The 19,148-nt window shown below is 41.6% G+C and overlaps 1 protein-coding gene across 3 annotated transcripts in view; it reads right to left on the reverse strand.

Annotated features, from left to right (window-relative positions):
* The window catches only part of LOC149315110 (cholesterol 24-hydroxylase-like), a 42,452-nt gene that overhangs the window by 20,312 nt on the left and 2,992 nt on the right, over nt 1–19,148 (reverse strand). For 2 of the 3 annotated variants that reach the window (XM_089522512.1, XM_089522513.1), the window contains exons 2-10: nt 19,048–19,125; nt 13,326–13,407; nt 10,696–10,769; nt 8,212–8,298; nt 7,176–7,314; nt 4,568–4,678; nt 2,548–2,704; nt 1,598–1,660; nt 330–402 (exon numbers count right to left, since the gene is read on the reverse strand). In XM_089522512.1, coding sequence (XP_089378638.1) covers nt 330–402; nt 1,598–1,660; nt 2,548–2,704; nt 4,568–4,678; nt 7,176–7,314; nt 8,212–8,298; nt 10,696–10,769; nt 13,326–13,407; nt 19,048–19,125 — 864 coding nt within the window. Of the gene's footprint in view, nt 1–329; nt 403–1,597; nt 1,661–2,547; nt 2,705–4,567; nt 4,679–7,175; nt 7,315–8,211; nt 8,299–10,695; nt 10,770–13,325; nt 13,408–19,047; nt 19,130–19,148 lie in introns of those variants that run through there. The other variant, XM_089522514.1, reaches the window with a different exon arrangement.

A 19,148-nucleotide genomic window follows, 5' to 3' on the forward strand; every position in this document is an offset into this window, starting at 1 on the left:
TTTGGAGTGCAATTCTATCTCTTATCTAAGAGCACCAAACTTAATGGATTGTACTGAGGGTGTGTGTGTGTGTGTGTATGAGAGACTGCAAATTGTTGGCAAGTAAGGGAGATTGGAGAGGCTTGAGGAAATACCAATGTGATAATGAAAATTGCTGAGAGTTAGAGTGACAATCACCCACTTTACCTATTTCATCTGCCCAAGCGAACACCTGCTTAAAGCCCATAAGAGCTATTCATGTGAAATAGCTCAAACTAGCTCAGAAGTAAAAAAACAAAACCTGTCAAAGAGTATAATCAGTAAAAAAAATAGGCAGACACTTCACCTACTTTTCAACTATTTCTGGGTGCCGTCCCAGTTCCATTATAGTAAAAGATAATTGATTAGCAGTGGTTTCATGACCTGTTAAAGAAAAATAAGGAGGAGGAATAGGAATAAAACTGATTACATGTGATCAGTTCATAAAGTAAAAGACTCCAGCTAAAAATACTTTCAGGGTGGTGACAGAAATCTCAGATTTGACAGCAGATATCAATAGCACAATTGAGCTTAAGAAATTTAATACATACATTACATATATGTAGCTAATTACAGGTAGCCCTCCACATTTGCAACTTTTACTTTTGCAGATTTGATTATTCACAGATTTGATTAATATGGGCCCAAAACACATGGGCCAAAAGTGAGACTTCCATTCGTTTCGGCGGGTAGGGTGGACAGACGACATATGCACCTGGAACTGCCAGAAGCTGCTCCGAGGTTGCCTAAGGCAGCCTGAAGCCACTGGGAAAAGGAACATGGAAAAAGCACTCCTTGCCAGCAGCTTGTTTGGGATTGCAGCAGTGGTCCACTTTCAGAGCAGTCTATCTGGTCACTGTGGTCCGCAGCCAATCAGTGGCCGAACGGGGCTGGAGTAGCCAGAGGCCACTCCAAGCCACCAGTCTGCTTCACCCCATGTTCTCTTTAGGAATCTCTAGGTCCTCCAGTGTGACTCTGCTGGAAGGTAGCCATAGATTTGTATTGGAGGACCTAGGGATTCCAAGAAAAAACACTTCCCTGGCTGTTTATAGGTTCTGCAGCCTGATTCTGTAGCCAACATCTGGACCACAGAGTTGTGCTAGAGAACCTAGAAATTCCTAGAAAGGTACTCTCTGGTAAATAATAATAATAATAATAATAATAATAATAATGTTTTAAATTGTGTTTTTATTCACTTTCATGGGGGACCTGTGCCCCTAATCCCAGTGAATGTGGAAGGCTCATTGTATATGTATTTTATATAAGTATTTTTAATTTAAAGAAACAAAACACAAAGATGTGCATCTCTAGTGAACTAGCCAAATCTGGCAAGTAGCCAAGGGGAGGGTCCAAGGGGTCCGGACTCCACCTTTCATTAGAAAAATGAATGGCATGCACTGCTGCGCCGCTGCACCCAAGCTCCATTATAATGGTGGCACTTAGTCTGGACCTCCCCCCCTTCCTAAAATCCTGGCTACGTCCCTGATGGCAGTCACCCATCCTTGTCCTGAAATGAAAATTAGAAGTGATTCTATACGTAAACAGTGATTATGTATTAAAGATAACATGATACACAAACCTGCAACAAAGAAGGTGACAAAATTGTCCAGCATATTTTCTTCACCACAGTCCCCTTCTTCAGCTATCAAGGGCAAGAAAGAAAGAGAAAGTTTGTCATCTCTTTGAAGCCATACCAGCCCTGTAGGATCTGGCTCTACTAGCACAGGGTTTGAGAACATGACCACAAAGAAGTGGCAGGGTCATACTCTGTGGAGGCAATAATATTATTACCTAATCAGCTATATAACATTCTCTCTATATATAAATATATATACAGTCAGCCCTCCATATCCATGGACTTTTTTTTATCCACAGATTCAAGCATCTACAACTTGAAAATTTTTTAAAAATATAGAAATTCCAAAAAGGAAATCCTGATTTTGCTTTTTTATGTAATAGTATTAAGTATATAATAGAACATTGAATAAAAAGGATTTCATGCTAAATGTAATAATACAAATAAACAAAATAGCAAGTGAAAATAGCAATAAAAAAACTCAGCAGGAAACAGGTACGGATTCTGGAACTGGGATCGCAAGTCTGGATCGCAGCAATACTGCTCCATTTTCTGCCATAAAAAAGGGCAAATTTGAGAATGATTTCTAAAAAGTATACCTAGTGTAATATACTTTGGCCAAACCCCTATTGTATAGCTGTAAGGAGCCAGAGCAGCACAATGCTTGTAAGTGCTAGACTACGAATTTGGAGATCAGTGTTCAATTCCTAGCTCAGCCATGAGGTACACTAAGTGACCTTGGGCAAGTTACATGCTCTTGGCAACTGCAAGCCTCCTCTGAACAAATCTTGCCAAGAAAACCCTGTGATAGAGGGTATTATGGTTGCCATACGTTGGGAATGACTTGAAGGCACACAACAACAATATAGCTGTACACCATTTTGTACTGTCCTGGCTTTGCCTGAAGTTATTTACACAAATTATGGTGTTTCTGGCCACAAGGAGTCTCTTACCAACATTCTTTAGTATTTGAGTGAGAATATCCAAGGGTACTTCTTCTCCATTCTGGATGGCCTTGCGCCTTTGCTCAATACACTCTTTCCCAGTGCGACGAAGCAGTCTCAAGCTTTCCCGAATCTCATTCACAGCTTTTCTATTTCCTGGCATGTACTAAATAAATGAAGGAGCGAAGGAGGAGGAACTTCTCTTAAAATAATCTTAATGAGAGTATGACTGTTATCTATCTTTTCTGCTAACACAGGGATGAACAAAAAATAGAATGTACTTGAATGATGGAGAATCAGCCAAATTCACTGTTGGTTGCTACTGTTGTTGCTTGGTTTTATGAGGCTATTTCACATGACTCGTGCTCTTAAGAAGTAAAATTTTATTCACTTAGCAATATGCTACTTTAACAACCTATGCTGAATGATGTCATATATATTTCATAAACAAAACAAATAAGTTGTATGTTATTATGATGTTTAAAAAAGAACCCAAAGAATGTAGCCTTGACTGCCAAATGCAACACATCACTGGACTCCAAATAAAGAAAAGTCTCAGCATGGGGCTTACAAAGTAGTACAGAGCTCGGAGTTGCACCTGCATTACGGAGCTCAGTAAAGTCAATCAATATTATCTTACACTGAGCTGGAGATTTGCACACCTTAACCTACAACCACAATCGCAATAGAGGAGTGGTTATGAACCCGTGGTCTGTGGACCCCCCAGTGGGGCACAATGTCCTCACAGGAGGTCCGTGAAGGCTTCGAAACAGCTTAGCAAACCTCCTCCCTGAAGTGGAATGGCTGGTCCTGCATGCTGACATTCAATCTGCTCCAGCTGCAGACTGGTAGGAAGAAGCAGGAGAAACATCTTCCTTCCCACTCTGGCATCTCTGAGGCAAGGTTTAACAGATAGTTCAGTGTTCAGGTGGTATTATTCTTATTACTCTTATTATTAAATAATAGGGTTTTAAATCTTGAATTAAATCTTAGGGTCTAGGGCATATCTACAATGGGACCATTAGGAATGTTATGATGTACAAAAGCACCTCCGCTTATATCACTGTCTGGTGGTCTGCAACTGGCACATCGAGAGCCAGTGTGGTGTAGTGGCTTGATTGTTGGATTACAACTCTGGAGACCAGGGTTCAATTCCCAGCATGGCCATGAAACCCAGTGGATGATCATGGGCAAGTCACATGCTCTCAGCTTCAGGGGAGCAATGGCAAACCATCTCTGAACAAAATTTTCCAAGAAAGCCCCATTATAGGTTTGCCTTAGGATCACCATAAGTAGGAAACGGCTTGAAGGCAAACAACAACAACAACAGGGATACAAAATGTACAAACAGCTTGTTCTGTGTATCAGTGAAGGAACATGAAAACAGAAGAGTTAGGCCAGAATCAGTAGCCTGACAAGAACACTACGGCGTGGGACAGACTGTCCAAAAAGGACGGTCTCCCGGTGCCCTGGTTTGCTCTGCGGGGAAGCTGCAGCCTCCAGACTTCCCCGCGGAGCAAAAAGATTGTGACGCTGAGACATGCAGATGCTAGGCGTCCATCACGCCAAAATGGTGTCACAGGCAAGGGGCGTCGCACGGCACAATGGCGCCCTATAACGCCCATTTGGAATGGGCCTACACCTCACCTGATTCCTGTTAGTCCAAAAAATGAATTATTAACCTCTGGCAAGCTTCAGTGATAGGTCTGCAACAGAGCATAGAGCAGACCAACAGAACCAGAGCTCAGAAAAGTTATTTTGCAGGACAATTCCCAGAATCTACCAACTAGTATAACCAAGAGCCCTGTTGCCTATGGATTTGGGGAGCTGAAGTTAAAAAAAAAGTTTGTAAACTGTGAGGAGAACCATCCACAGCAAACTAACACAGTAGTGCAGAGAGTAATGCTCATAGCTTCCAGAGTTAAATTTTGACTTGAAACCTGACGTTTACAACCTTGGATGAGTGAGCTTAACAAACACAACACTTTGGGAGAGGGAGTCAATTCAAAGAAGAAAAAGCTGTACTGACCTCGAATAATGGAATGCGTGCATTAGCCATCCCTTTCATGACCATGTTCACGGCATGTGGGAAAGGTGTCTGCTCATCATGTAAGGTGTTCAATTCTAGGCCAAAAGCCACCTGATAATATTGACAGAGATTAGAAGACTGGTCAATGATATGAAGGGTTAGGTCTGGGAAGGGAGGAATGCTGTTATGTTGAATTATATTGATTGGGACAAAAACTTCCCCAATAGCAAAAAACAATAGATTTGTTGGGATACTTTTTGTCTTGGCTGTTTTTCTGTTTGTAAAAAGAAAAACTGTTTATATGGGAGGTGGCTGAAAATTGGGAAACAGATCACAGCTGTTCAAGAATCAGAAGTTCTGCACTTTAAGTTAAATTCTTTGTGAATTCTGCAACAAAGCAGGTTGTGGGTCTAAAATATCCTGTTCTGGTGCATGTAATCAGAAGTTCTCCATTGTTATGCTTCCTGACTCACTCAGTTGCTAAGGAATAAATTTAACCTCATACAAGTTTACCAAATGAGTAATAAGAAGGGCTCCTTCCCAGCTCTTTCCCTTTGTGATGCCCTTTGATGGCAGCCCAGCCTTGGCCTCCATATCAAAAGTACAGTTCGCCCTCTGTATCCACAGATCCTACATCCATTGCTTCAGCCATCCACGACTTGAAAAAAAATTTCTTTAAAAAGTAACAAAAAGCAAACCTTGATTTTTCCATTTTATATAAGGGACACCATTTTATTAAAAGTAAAAGTTTCCCCTTGACAGGTGTCTGACTGTAGGAATCAGAAGTTCTACATTATAAGTTGAATCCTTTGTGGATCTTCAACAAAGCAGGCTATGGGTCTAAAACATAGAATCATAGAGTTAGAAGAGACCGCAAGGGCCATGCAGGAGCTCTCAATCAAAGCATCCCCGATAGATGGCCATCCAGCCTCTGTTTAAAGACCTGCAAGGAAGGAGATTCCACTACAGTCCGAGGGAGTTAGTTCCACTGTCGAACAGCCCTTACTGTCAGGGTCCTAGTCTCTGGAGCAGCAGAAAACAAGCTAGCTCCCTCCTCTATATGACATCCCTTCAAGTATTTAAACAGGGCTATCATATCACCTCTTAACCATCTTTTCTCCAGGCTAAACATCCCCAGCTCCCTAAGTCGTTCCTCATAGGGCATGGTTTCCATCCCCTTCACCATTTTAGTTGTCCTGCTTTGGACACGTTCCAGTTTCTCAACATCATTTTTGAATTGTGGCACCCAGAACTGGACACAATATTCCAGGTGGGACCTGACCAAACCAGAATACAATGGCACTATTACTTCTCTTGATCTAGACACTATACTTTTATTGATGCAGCCTAAAATTGCATTGGCCTTCTTAGCTGCCACATCGCACTGTTGACTCATGTTCAACTTGTGGTCCACTTGGACTCTCACATCCCTTTCACATGTAGTCTCATTCAGTCTGGTGTCACCCATCCTATATCTGTGCATTTCATTTTTCTGCCCTAAGTGCAGTACCTTACATTTTTCCGTGTTGAAATTCATTTTGTTAGCTTTGGCCCAGCTTTCTAATCTATTAAGATCATTTTGAATTTTGATCCTGTCCTCTGGGGTATTAGCAACTCCTCCTACTTTGGTGTCATCTGCAAATTTGATAAATATGCCCCCAATTCTTTCATCCAAGTCATTGATAAAGATGTTGAATAGCACTGGGCCCAGGACAGAACCCTGTGGGACCCACTGGTCACTTCTCTCCAGTATGAAAAGGAGCCATTGTTGAGCAGCCTTTGGGTTTGGCCAGTCAACCAATTACAAATCCATGTAATAGTTATCTCGTCTAGCCCACATTTCACTAGCTTGTTTCCAAGAATGTCATGGGAAACTTTGTCAAAGGCCTTACTGAAATCAAGATATACTATATCCACAGCATTCCCTTCATCTACCAAGCTAGTAATTTTATATATAAAAAAAGAGAGATTAGATTTGTCTGGCATGACTTGTTTCTCTGAAACCCGTGTGGACTTTTTGTGATTATGGCATTGCTTTCTAGATGTTCACAGACTCTCTCTTTAATGATATGCTCTAGAATCTTTCTTGGTATAGATGTCAGACTAACTGGATGATAATTGTTGGGATCCTAGCGCATGGAGTTGTTCAGGAATCACAAGTTCTGCTCATCTCTGTTACTGAACCAAGGGAGCCAACATTGGCCATGTGACCAGCATGACTAAATGCCGAGGTGCACAGAATGCTGTTGCCTTCCCACCAAAGTGGTATCTATTTATCTACTTGCAGTTTTACATGCTTTCAAACTACTAGGTTGGCAGAAGCTAGGACTAATGATGGGAGCTCATTCCATTCCGTGGCACTTGGGTCTCAAACTGCCGACTGAATTAACTTTGCAATAGTTAGAGTCAGTGTCTCAACTGCTAAGCCACCACATCCCTACACCATTTTTCTACACTATTGTTTATAATGGGATTGGAGCATCCATAGAATGTCCTGTAAGGAATTTTGGTATCCATAGAACGTCCTGGAAGGAAATCCCAGTGGATACTGAAGGCCCAATGTATTTCCCACTCTACAACAGAAACAGGAAACTCATCTAGTCACTACCTTTGCAATGATGTCCAGTGTCACCCGTCTCAGAAGGTACATCACATCCACTTTGGTTTCTCCATCTGCCTCTTTTTCCAGCTCTTTCATAAGCTCTTCTGCTTGGTCATTGAAAATTCCCATAAGGCCAATAAGGTAACTAAAATTAATACAAGCTATTGAAGAAAGAGTGTTGTAGTTTTTAAAGTCATCTTTTGTAATTAAAGCAGGGGTTTATAAATTAAGACAGACACAAGAAAAAAATTGTTCACTGCACACAAAATCTACAGGCACAGGAATATAAAAAGCAGCTTCATATTCAGTCTGACATTGGCCCTCAGAGCCCAGTATTGGCAACTCTGGTTGGCAGTGCATCTCCTAGGTTTCAGGCACGACTCTTTCTTAGCTCTACTCAGAAATCCCTGGTATTTCAAGGTGGTTTCATATCCAAATATAGATACACATCAGTTAGTGAAGTAGATGTGTTCATGCACATTTCTTCTTTAACAGAAATGTGGAACCAAAGGCAGAAATAACATGGAAAGAATAGGAACAGGTTTCTATGCCATAAAAAAAGATGAGTATTTCAACAAAATTTTTATCCAATCCTGACAATAGACACAAGCAAAATGAAATAACCAGATAATCCAACTTGCCATCACCATCCTCCCAATGTCAATGCTATTTAAAAAAAATTTTTCCAGAGGACAAGGAAGGAAGGGTAAGCTGGCCAGGCATAGAAAGTCTTTGTAAACAGGAACTTCTTTGTAAGAAGCTTTGTTCCTTGAGGTGTGCCTGTATGTACCAGGTCTGACCCTGCTTAGTTTCTAAAATCAGATAAGACTGAGTCTGTTCACTAGTACATTTTGATTCCAACACATGCAAAAAGAGAGAACGCACACTGCTAATGCAGTAAAAGAAATGAAACAGAGGGATCTCTCTTCCCGCTCACACAGAAACATATTTAGAATTGTGCAGTGAGGCTATAACATGGTTTGACATTCACATCATTACTTTAAAAACCCAGTCTACTGAAAAACATCTTCTATTTCCTCACGTTCGACTGAATGCTGGATCCATAATTTTCCGCTGCTTGCGCCAATGGTTATATTCACGTTCAGTTACCAATCCATTCCCTAAAAATCTGGAAAAAGCAGAGGAAAGAATCTGTATTATTTTGGGGCCAGTTCTGGTTAGATTTTAACTGACCAAGCATGAAGAAGAGCAGACCATGGGGATTTTTTTCCACCTCTCTTATGCTCAGGTTCCCATCTTATCCTTCTGGCACTTATCCCACACAGGTGCTCTTCCAGTTGGGAAAACAATGGCCCTGTTTACATGGGCCTTTTAGTATGTCCTGACGACGTACTAGGGTTGTCCGGGAGCGTCATTTTTAGATGCTCCCTAACCCTAGTACGGCGCCAGGACACCAAAATAATGGTGCCTTGTACATATGGGCGCTGCCATTTTGACATGACGGACGCCATTGGTGCACTGTGGCATCACAAGTGCGCCACATAAAGAACCCGTCTTTTAAGAGTTCTTTTTGCTCTGCAAGGAAGCCCTGTGGTCTGGAGGCTGCAGCTTCCCTGTGGAGCAAACTAGGGTGGTGGGAGACTGCCCACTTTGGGCGGTCTGTATCCCGCAATAGTTAGCATTAATTTCCTGGGATCTGAAACCATGGCCTGAACAGTAATACTTTTGCTGAGAATGAAAATAATAATGTACCACTGTACTGAATAATGTCTGAATAGTATCTAATGTTCTATTCTGAGGCTAAGAACACAATGGGCATTACCACATGGGAGGAATGTCTCTCAGTTTCGAAAGAAAAGAAAGTGGGGCCAATCTGGAAATGAACGCAATTACGTGGATGGTTATCACACCACAGAATGACACAGCACCCATCCCAAAGCCAAAGTAGTGCAAATGCAAAAGAAATTATCATATGAGTACGTACCCTTCATAGTCTAGAATTTGAATTAGTATCCCTGCACATGCACAGTGAGAACAGAATCGGATCATGACCTTTTTACACTTCCGGCAGGGCTTGCTTCGGGTCCCCGTGGCTTTACCTTGTTTCACATTATTTGTTCATTCATTACCCCTTATTTCATGTTATTTAGGCAATTCACCAATTCAAAATCAGTCCAAAGCAACCTTGTACTCGGTTTGAGCATTGGACTATGACTCTAGAAGGCAGGGATTGAATCCCACTGGGTGACCTGGTGCAAGTCACACTATCTCAGCCTCTTTAGAAAATGGCAATGGCAAACCCCATCTGAATAAACCTGCCAAGAAAACCCTGTGACAGGGTCGTGAGAGAGAAAGAGAGAGCCCTGGCCAATCCCTTCCCACCAGTTGGAGAAGATGAGTTTGCAAAGGGAAAGAACCGCAAAGGGCTGAGAGGAGGGAGGTAGTGTGTGTGTGTCTTTGTGGGGAGGGTTGCTTCATCCTCAAAACAGCTCCAGAACTCCGAGAGGAACTTTGCGAGGCTGAGAGAAGAGCCTCCCACACCGAGAGGGAGGGAGGGAGGAAAGGCAGACATTGGTGCTGGTCTTTTAACTTTTGGGGGAGGCCAGAGCATTGCCCCCCCCCCTCTGGGTAGCACAATCACCTTCACTTTTCTGGCCCCTTTGCTCCCAGAAGGAACAGCCAGGGAGCACAGGAGAGAAAACTGCAGTCAGCAAAGGAGCTTGGGAATTGTAGTCTGATTCAAAGGCAATCAAAGGGTGACTGAGACATGTGTTCCATACCTGCCAAATTTGAATTGAACACAACTTTGGAGTGGAACAGGATTTGTAAATTCTATTTCCCCAAATTTGCCCGTCTCTCGGATGCCCCAGAATTGGGTTCGAATTGATTTAGGATTGCCTTTGATTACATGTGATAACCTCTCGTGCAAAAACGTGAAATCCCATGATTGCACCTGGGATCACACTGCATTAACCTTCCAATTTCCCCCGTGTGATACCGTCCAACGTTGTTGCAAATTCAGGCCCTTCTAGCTGAAGCAGATTATCTCGATTTATTCTGATATGGTTTTAAACTTGGACTGGGAAGAAAAATGAATTTACCAGCCAATCTGTGACAGACACTAGACAAAAGATGTATTGTCCAATTATTGTGTTTAACTTCCTAGTAGCCTTCAATACCATTATTAGAACATTGTTCTGGCGTGAGGCTAGAGCTGTTGATTTGCATTACCTCCAGTCCATCCTGGAGGGTAGGTTTAAGAAAGTACTACTAGAGGACACCTGCTCAAAATCTTGAGCTTTCTTGTGTTGCTCAGCCTCAATATAAAACTTTGGGGTAGATCATTCAGAACTTTGGAGTCTACTGTTAATTTTCACCAACTCACCCCTGAATTCTTCAGTATTGCCAATGCATGTCAGAATGTAGCGTTGCACAAAATATTATCTGCCTTAAAAACCACATCATAATAATAATAATAATAATAATAATAATAATAAATAATCTTTCTGAATAGCTATTAACTATTCAAACAGGTCACACACAACATAACTTTATGTTAACCTACCTTACACCGAACATATTGAAAATACGCCCATATACAATTCGGTCCTTGGGGTATTGTGGTAACATCAAGTACTCCTAAAATTGAATCCTCAGATCAGTCCATTTCATGTAGAAATATTACAGAAAAAAATGTCAAGCACTAACACCTATACCAATATTTTTGTGAGAATACAGTTTTAAGGACAGCTGAAAATTCCTTCTGCTGGGCATAGGCCAGAATCCTGTTGAGAACTTATACTGGCATAACTCTACAGTTACGTTTGTTTAAGTAATTTTGGAGCAATGTGCAATGGAACATTGTGTTTCCAATAACTCTTTGTGCAATGCCTTTGTAGCAGATGCACACCTGCAGTGGATGACTTTCAAGGACAGCGCTACACTCCTAGCTACTGATTGATGGTAGAGGTATACCACCATCTAGCTGTTCAGTTCAGGAAGGAGAAGCAGCCTTGGAACCCAGGCCTATCACAATCTCCATCAGTGGTCCAATAGTATCTTGCCCTCAGTTTTATAAACTTGAAAAAAGGTTGGGATGATGGGCTCCATATTTCTTTTTTGAGCAGCTATTACCTTAGAGACCAACACAACTTCCCAAGTTGTCTGTATCAAAACAATCCTCCCCGCGCACTCCGCTCCTCTGGGAGAGGCCTACTTCTGCCACAAAAATCTAGGCTCTTGGCTACCTCCCAGAGGGCATTTTCCATCGTCGCCCCCAGACTGTGGAATGGCCTGCTGGATGAGATCCGTCTGCTTACATCCTTAGACAGCTTTAAAAAGGCTGTTAAAACAGATCTCTTCCGGCAGGCCTTCCCAGAATAGAGAACCCGGCCTCAGAAAAACATCTGGGAATAAGATTCTGCTGTTCCCATTGATTGCTTGCTGAGTGATGTTGTTGACCTTGTGGTCAGTTTTTAACTTGTATGTTTTTTGTTTGTTTGTTTGTTTTTAAACTTTGCATTGGATTTAATACTTTTTTAAGGGGGGGAGGGCACCAGGGATTTTATATGTGCTGTACTTCTAACTTTGTTAACCGCCCCGATTGTTCTCAGAGGGGCGGGATACAAATAAAATTTTTATTGTTTATTATTATTTTATTAAAACATTTTTTTTCACAGAAGCCTTCAAGACCTTTGTGCGACATATTCTAGTGTTTGGTGGGAATAAAGTCCACAGGTTTAGGTTGGCAGAGAATCAACTAAATACTGATTCAGACACACAACAGACTGTAAAAATCTGAGAACAAGCTGGTACTCATCCAGAAAGGTTTTGGCAAAAAGTTTGGCCCTGGGAACTTCTGCAAAAAAATCTATCCCTTATATACAAAGGAATGGAATCAGGCTTCTTCCAAAAGGAAAAGGCAGAGAATCTAATCAAAGCAGTCTGTCCCAACAAAATAGTAGGTAAATTAATCTACTTTAAGGACTGCCCCATTCTTAAATAAAAATGTAATACCAGTGAGTGAGTGAACCGAAAATGTTGGGAGGATCACAATCATAGGATCATAGAGTTGGAAAAGGCCCCAAGGACCATCCAGTCCAACCTCCTGCCATTCAGGAACACACAATCAAAGCATCCTCAACAGATGGCCATCCAGCCTCTGCTTAAAAACCTTCAAAGAAGAAGACTCCACCATGCTCCAAGCAAGTGTGTTCTAGCAGATCTTACTGTCAGGAAGTTCTTCCTAATGTTGAGGTGGAATCTCTTTTTCTGTAGTTTGAATCCATTGCACTGTGTCCTTGTCTCTGGAGCTGCAGAAAACAAGCTTGCTCCATCATCACTATGACATCCTTTCAGATATTTAAACAGGGCTATCATATCACCCCTTAACCTTCTCTTCTCCAGGCTAAACATCCCCAGCTCCCCTTTCATACAGAAAAAATCCTCCTCAGAATTTCTTATATGCACCATACACATTGTTGAGACTATGTTTATATTTTATATAAAGAGAACATATGTTCATCAATTCACACAAACATACATATGTTCATTCTACCCGGGTACACTTGATCTATCCTCTGGATTTAAGTTGATTCTTGCACCTGGGTACAAATAAAGAATCAGCACAGCTACAGAAAATGTCACAAACATTTAAAAGTACAGTCATACAATGTTTCCAGGCAAGTTTAAAATTAGAGGTCCCACAATGCAGTAAGATTGTTAAAAGTGTCCTTCTAGAGACTTCTGGGGGCATTTTTGGTCCTCCTCTTAATGAAAAATTAATCTCCAATGGATTGGTGAGGTAATATGAGTAATTTTATTAATAAGGTAATAAATTACTGCCATTTCTTCAAAAACTTTCTTTTTAAAAAAACAGAAATTTAAAATAAAAATAATTCCAAATAAATTTTAAATTGTTTGTTTTAAACTAATTTAAATATAATTTCAAATAAATTTTAAATAATTTACTTTAAACAAGTTTAAACAAAACTTTTTTTAAATACTGCAAAAAAAGTCTTGGAGCAAAGAACAAGATGTATGTCTTCTATCTCTAATCTAACATGTGAAGAAATCAGCAAGATCAGCTGCTGAACCAGCACTGAGAGAAAATAGGATCACTCTGCTGCTATGATCTCACTTTTTACGTTACATTCCTCTTCATCCTTAGAGAGGTAATAATATTTCATGGCATACCTTTACGCCTTCAGGAGTTAATATCAACAAGGTGACTCTGTGAAAGGCATTGAAACGCAAGACTGGCCCGTATTTCTCAGTCCTATTAAGACAAAATGTGGACGGAAGTAACAAAAGGACCAAATAATTATTTTAAAGAGTTAAATTTTTTATCTTGTGCATGTGTTATGTATAAAACACACAGTCAACCTAAGTTATTTTGCTACTTGAATCAAAGATGGAGACCTCCTCCTCTCCCATTCTATAGAAAAAGACTGACTGGGGGGGGGGGGGCAGTTAAACTGTACTTCAGTATTGGTGATGGGACATCTGCCACTGTGGCTGTGTCCGCACTGCAGAAATAATCCAGGGTGACACCACTTTAACTATCATGGCTCAATGCTATGGAATTCTGGGAATTATAATTTTGCGAGCCTGGAGAGAAGTGACCAGTGGGGTCCCACAGGGCTCTGTCCTGGGCCCAGTGTTATTCAACATCTTTATCAATGACCTGGATGACAGGATTGGGAGCATACTTATCAAATTTGCAGATGACACCAAATTAGGAGGAATAGCTAATACTCCAGAGGACAGGATCAAGATTCAAAATGATCTGAATAGACTAGAAAGCTGGGCCAAAGCTAACAAAATGAAGTTCAACACAGAGAAATGTAAGGTATTGCACTTAGGGCAGAAAAATGAAATGCACCGATATAGAAGGGAGGAACACCTGGCTGAATGAAACTACATGTGAAAGGGATCTAGGAGTCCAAGTAGACCACAAGTTGAACATGAGTCAACAGTGCGATGTGGCAGCTAACAAGGCCAATGCTATTTTAGGCTGCATCAATAGAAGTATAGTGTCTAGATCAAGGGAAGTCATAGTGCCACTGTATTCTGCTCTGGTCAGGCCCCACCTGGAATATTGTGTACAGTTCTGGGCACCACAATTCAAAAAGGACATTGAGAAACTGGAGCGTGTCCAAAGGAGGGCGACTAAAATGGTGAAAGGTCTGGAAACCTTGCCCTATGAGGAACGCCTTAGGGAGCTGGGGATGTTTAGCCTGGAGAAGAGAAGGTTAAGAGGTGATATGATAGCCCTGTTTAAATATTTGAAAGGATGTCATATTGAGGAGAGAGCAAGCTTGTTTTCTGCTGCTCCAGAGAACAGGACCCGGAACAATGGATGCAAGCTCCAGGAAAAGAGATTCCATCTCAACATTAGGAAGAACTTCCTGACAGTAAGGGCTGTTCGACAGTGGAACACACTCCCTCGGAGTGTAGTGGAGTCTCCTTCCTTGGAGGTCTTTAAGCAGAGGCTGGATGGCCATCTATTGGGGATGCTTTGATTGGATTTCCTGCATGGCAGGGGGTTGGACTGGATGGCCCGTGCGGTCTCTTCCAACTCTATGATTCTATGATTCTATGAGATATTTAGCCTCTCTATCAGAGAACTCTGGTGCCATAACAAACTACAGTTCCCAGAATTCCATGTCACTGAGTCATATAAAGAAATAATAATCATAGAATCATAGAATCATAGAGCCATCCAGCCTCCGTTTGAAGACCACCAAGGAGGGAGACTCCACTACACTCCGAGGAAGTGTGTTCCACTGTCGAACAGCCCTTACTGTCAGGAAATTCTTCCTAATGTTGAGATGGAATCTCTTTTCCTGGAGCTTGCATCCATTGCTCCGGGTCCTAGTCTCTGGAGCAGCAGAAAACAAGCTTGCTCCCTACTCAATATGACATCCCTTCAAATATTTAAATAGGGCTATCATATCACCTCTTAACCTTTTCTCCAGGATAAACATACCCAGCTCCCTAAGGCGTTCCTCATAGGGCATGGTTTCCAGACCTTTCACCATTTTAGTCGCCCTCCTTTGGACACGCTCCAGTTTCTCAATGTCCTTTTTAATAGTGATGCCCAGAACTGGACACAGTATTCCAGGTGGAGCCTGACCAGAGCAGAATATAGTGGCACTATGACTTCCCTTGATCTAGACACTATACTTCTATTGATGCAGCCTAAAATCGCATTGGCCTTCTTAGCTGCCGCATCGCACTGTTGACTCATGTTCAACTTGTGGTCTACTTGGACTCCTAGATCCCTTTCACATGTTGTCTCCTTAAGCCAGGTGTCCACTTGGATTAAGTAGTAAGAAGTAGTATAACACATATTGCATTCATATTAAGCAAATGCAAAAGGATATATTTTGCTTTTCTTCTGTGCTTCAAGACTGGCAACTGGGCAATTTGTTCCTTCTAGATTACATCAGACTCTGAATACTATAAATGGCGACAAAGTGACATGAGATATGGAGAAGAACTTATCAAGAGGAGATCTGAAACGGTATCTATTCACTGAAATAAACCATGATCGGGGACATCCAAGTGGAGCAACACTGATCACTTTGGGTATATAGGAGGGCACCATTTGAATTTTCTGCTTCAGGAGCCATACTCATAGAAGTCCTGAAGAAAATGATATTCTACAACATTTCCCATAGTTTACAGGCTCTACTCATAGATTTTGTCACAATAAAAGCAGCAGCTACTTAAATGGCTCACAAAATTAAAGAAAGTTTTTAAAGCAATGAGATTTGTGCTCATTTCAGTTGTCATAAGTCAGAAAGATGTAGCTGTCCTATAAAGCATTGCACCGAACAGGAGAAAATAAACCTTATACAGTAGGCCCTCCTTATCCACGGATTCAAGCATCCACAGCTTGAAAATATTCAAAAAAAAGCATAAATTCCAAATAGCAAACCTTGAGTTTGCCTTTTTATATAAGGGGCACCATTTTGCCATTGTATTTAATGGGATTTGAGCAGCCACAGATTTTGTTATCCATGGAGCTTCACACTCACAGACACACTCAGGACAAATTTAATTTAATTTAATCCTGGCAGAGTAAAAAGTATTCTGTGTTACCTCAAAATGGCACAGTGGCTAGGTTCAAAACAGCTTCCCCGTAGCATTTTTTGACAAGCCGTCTCTCCTTGCTGCTCAGTTTTATACATGGCAAGTGGCTTATGGAAAATATCATTTTTTTTCAGGTGGCAAGATCACTGGATGTCTGCTATGTAGGTCTGTCTCTGTGTGGATTCTGCAACAAATGTGACCCGGGAGAACAAAGATCTCCCATCCAGAGTGCATGACAGGTAGTGTTTTAAGCAATTAAAAAAAACCCAACAAAACGGCCACCTCATTCCAGTAAAGTATTCCCTACTCCTCATCTGGATTTCCCCCCCAAAAATTTCTACTTTCTTCAACAATGTTGGGGGCAATTTCTTTTCATTATCTTTTCACTCTCCTCAAATGAATTATAAATGGTAAAAAGGAGCGGAGAGGAAAAATTTGAGTTACATTATACTATCGTTCAGTGATATACGTCAGGCTGCTAAGAATAATCCAAATGAATTTCTACATCTACAAACAAGGAATTTGATCACACCCAAATATCTGCTTCCTCAAAAAGAATAACATTTGATAAACATTCTTACACACTTCATTTGATTCTACCTGAGAATGCCATCGTATTTTCCATTTCTAGGGGGCCATTCACACTATAGAAAAAAACGGGTTTGAAAGCGATTCTTGCACATGAAGTTCATATTGGATCCGAATCTGTCACAATCCATGTCGGGGCTTGCACAATGAAATGCCCCTTACACCGAGGTATCCAGATTCGGGCTAAAATCCGTCTTTTCCCAAAAGACTCGGGTTACACGAAATTTGAACTTGCCCTCAATCATGATCAGGGCAAATTAGGGAGGGATTAGGGTCGGGGGGCGGGCAGAGGTCAGAGCATTCCCTCCCATCATCAGAAGGGAGGGGGGAGGAGGAGGAGGAGGAAAGAGCCGAAAAAAGGGGAATCTGGATGCAAAGATTCTGGACAGGAGGAAAGGGGGAAATCAGGGGTGACTTTTGGGCTGCAGAGAGCTGTCAGAGAGAGGTGGGGGTGGAGAAAGGGATGGAGGAGGAGGAGGAGGAGGAGGAGAAAGGGGCCGTGGGAGGAAGGGAGCCATGGAGGGGATTCTAAAACGGAGCAGGGGGAGGAGGAGGATGAAGGACCTGGGGGAAGGGTCAATGGGCATCCCCGGGGAAGGAGAGGGTCTGAAGGAAGGAGGAGGAGGAGGAGGATTTCCAGGGGGAATTGGGTTGCGGGGCTACGCTGGTGCATGTAGGGAAATCAGGCTGCTTGTTCTACTTTCACTTCCTCTTGCTCCTGGATTATTATTATTATTATTTGTGTTATATGAGGATGCTACAGGAATGCCTGCGCTGCATTTCCATTTTATTCCCAATTGATTCCATGGGTCTACTTTAGTTGGAACTGAACAGGTCACACTCTCTCAGCCTCAGTGGAAGGCAATGGCAAAGCTCCTCTAGAAGGAAAAGGGTCAGGTCAGGTCAGGTCAAAGGCAGGGCACGAACGGAGCTCACATCAGGCACCCCCCCTTTTCATATTTTTTAAAAATTATTTTGCGCATGGTTTTTTCCTTGAGGCAGATAGAGCAGGGCTAGAGGCTTCTGCACTTTCCCTTTCATCTGCTCGCTTCCAGCAAAGGGGAAATGTTGCAAATGCAAATGTTACAAATGTTACAAATGTGAATGTTACATTTTTTGCTCTTGTCAATTAGACAAAATGTTACATACTTTTGCTACTGAATTCAGAGGCAGCCCTGAATTGCTTTTAAAAGCAAAAAAAAAGAATGCATGGCAATTGCATCCTTTACTGGCATTTCTGAGGTGAAGAATTTATTATTATTATTATTATTATTATTATTATTATTATTATTATTTCATGTGTAGGAGGCATTCTGGGGGGCAAGGAGTGGGGGATGCATTAGCTTGCATGGGATTGAAAATGGGGACAGGGGCAGATCTGACCCAAATGCCCACACATACACACAAAACACAAAAAAGAGGTTTTTAAAAAAATGACACTGGGGCATTTTGTGCATGGCTCTTTAAAAAAAAGGAGGGGGGAGGACACTTCCAATGCCCCTGCAAAACGTCACCATGACGATCACTTGATTGACAGCAGGCACCTTTGGCAGCAGGCACAGAATGCATTCGATTTAAAATGCCCCTCTTTTGTAGTGGGCACTTGCTAACGGAGAGATTCGGGGGAGGGGCATCCGAATCACCCCAGTTCCTTCCAGATTTTTGATGCCAGTCTGAATGGGGCCTAAGTATGGTTGTGAAAGCTGGATAGTGAAGAAAATGGATAGGAAGAGAATCCATTTAGGATCTGGTGCTGAAGAAGTGTCCAGAGGATACTGTGGATTGCTAAAAAGACAAATAAATGGGTCCTAGAGCAAATCAAACTTGAACTCTCCCTAAAAGCCATGATGACTACTACCCTGAGGCTGTCATACTTTGGCCATATTATAAGGGATGACTCACTAGAAAAGACAATAAGATAGATGGCAGTAGAAAAAGAGGAAGCCCATATTGTAGATGGATAGACTCAACCAAAGAAGTCACAGCCCTCAATCTGCAAACCTGAGAAAGGCTGTGGAAAACATGTGGTTTGGGGTTCTCTCATTTATAGGGTCACCATGAGTCAAACAAAAACCAGAGAAAACAAAGTTAAAAGATGTTATTCTTTTAAAACAAAATAGACTTTATCTAAAGAGTTAAATCCCACAGACAAAAACACATTATAAGCACCAGCACTGTGGTTCATAGACTTTTATGTCAAGTTATGCAAGTGATTTTTTAACAAGCTTACCATTGCAGAAAGAGATCATGAATAAGTTCTTTGTTCTTACGCATTTTCCAAAAGATTGGAAGATGACCAAAGAAAAAGCTGGAAGAAAATTTAAAAGACAG

The sequence above is a fragment of the Sceloporus occidentalis genome, unplaced genomic scaffold (genome assembly GCF_023333645.1).
Source record: "Sceloporus occidentalis isolate IW3139 unplaced genomic scaffold, rSceOcc1.0.p SCAF_4, whole genome shotgun sequence".
NCBI classification, from domain to species: Eukaryota; Metazoa; Chordata; class Lepidosauria; order Squamata; family Phrynosomatidae; genus Sceloporus; species Sceloporus occidentalis.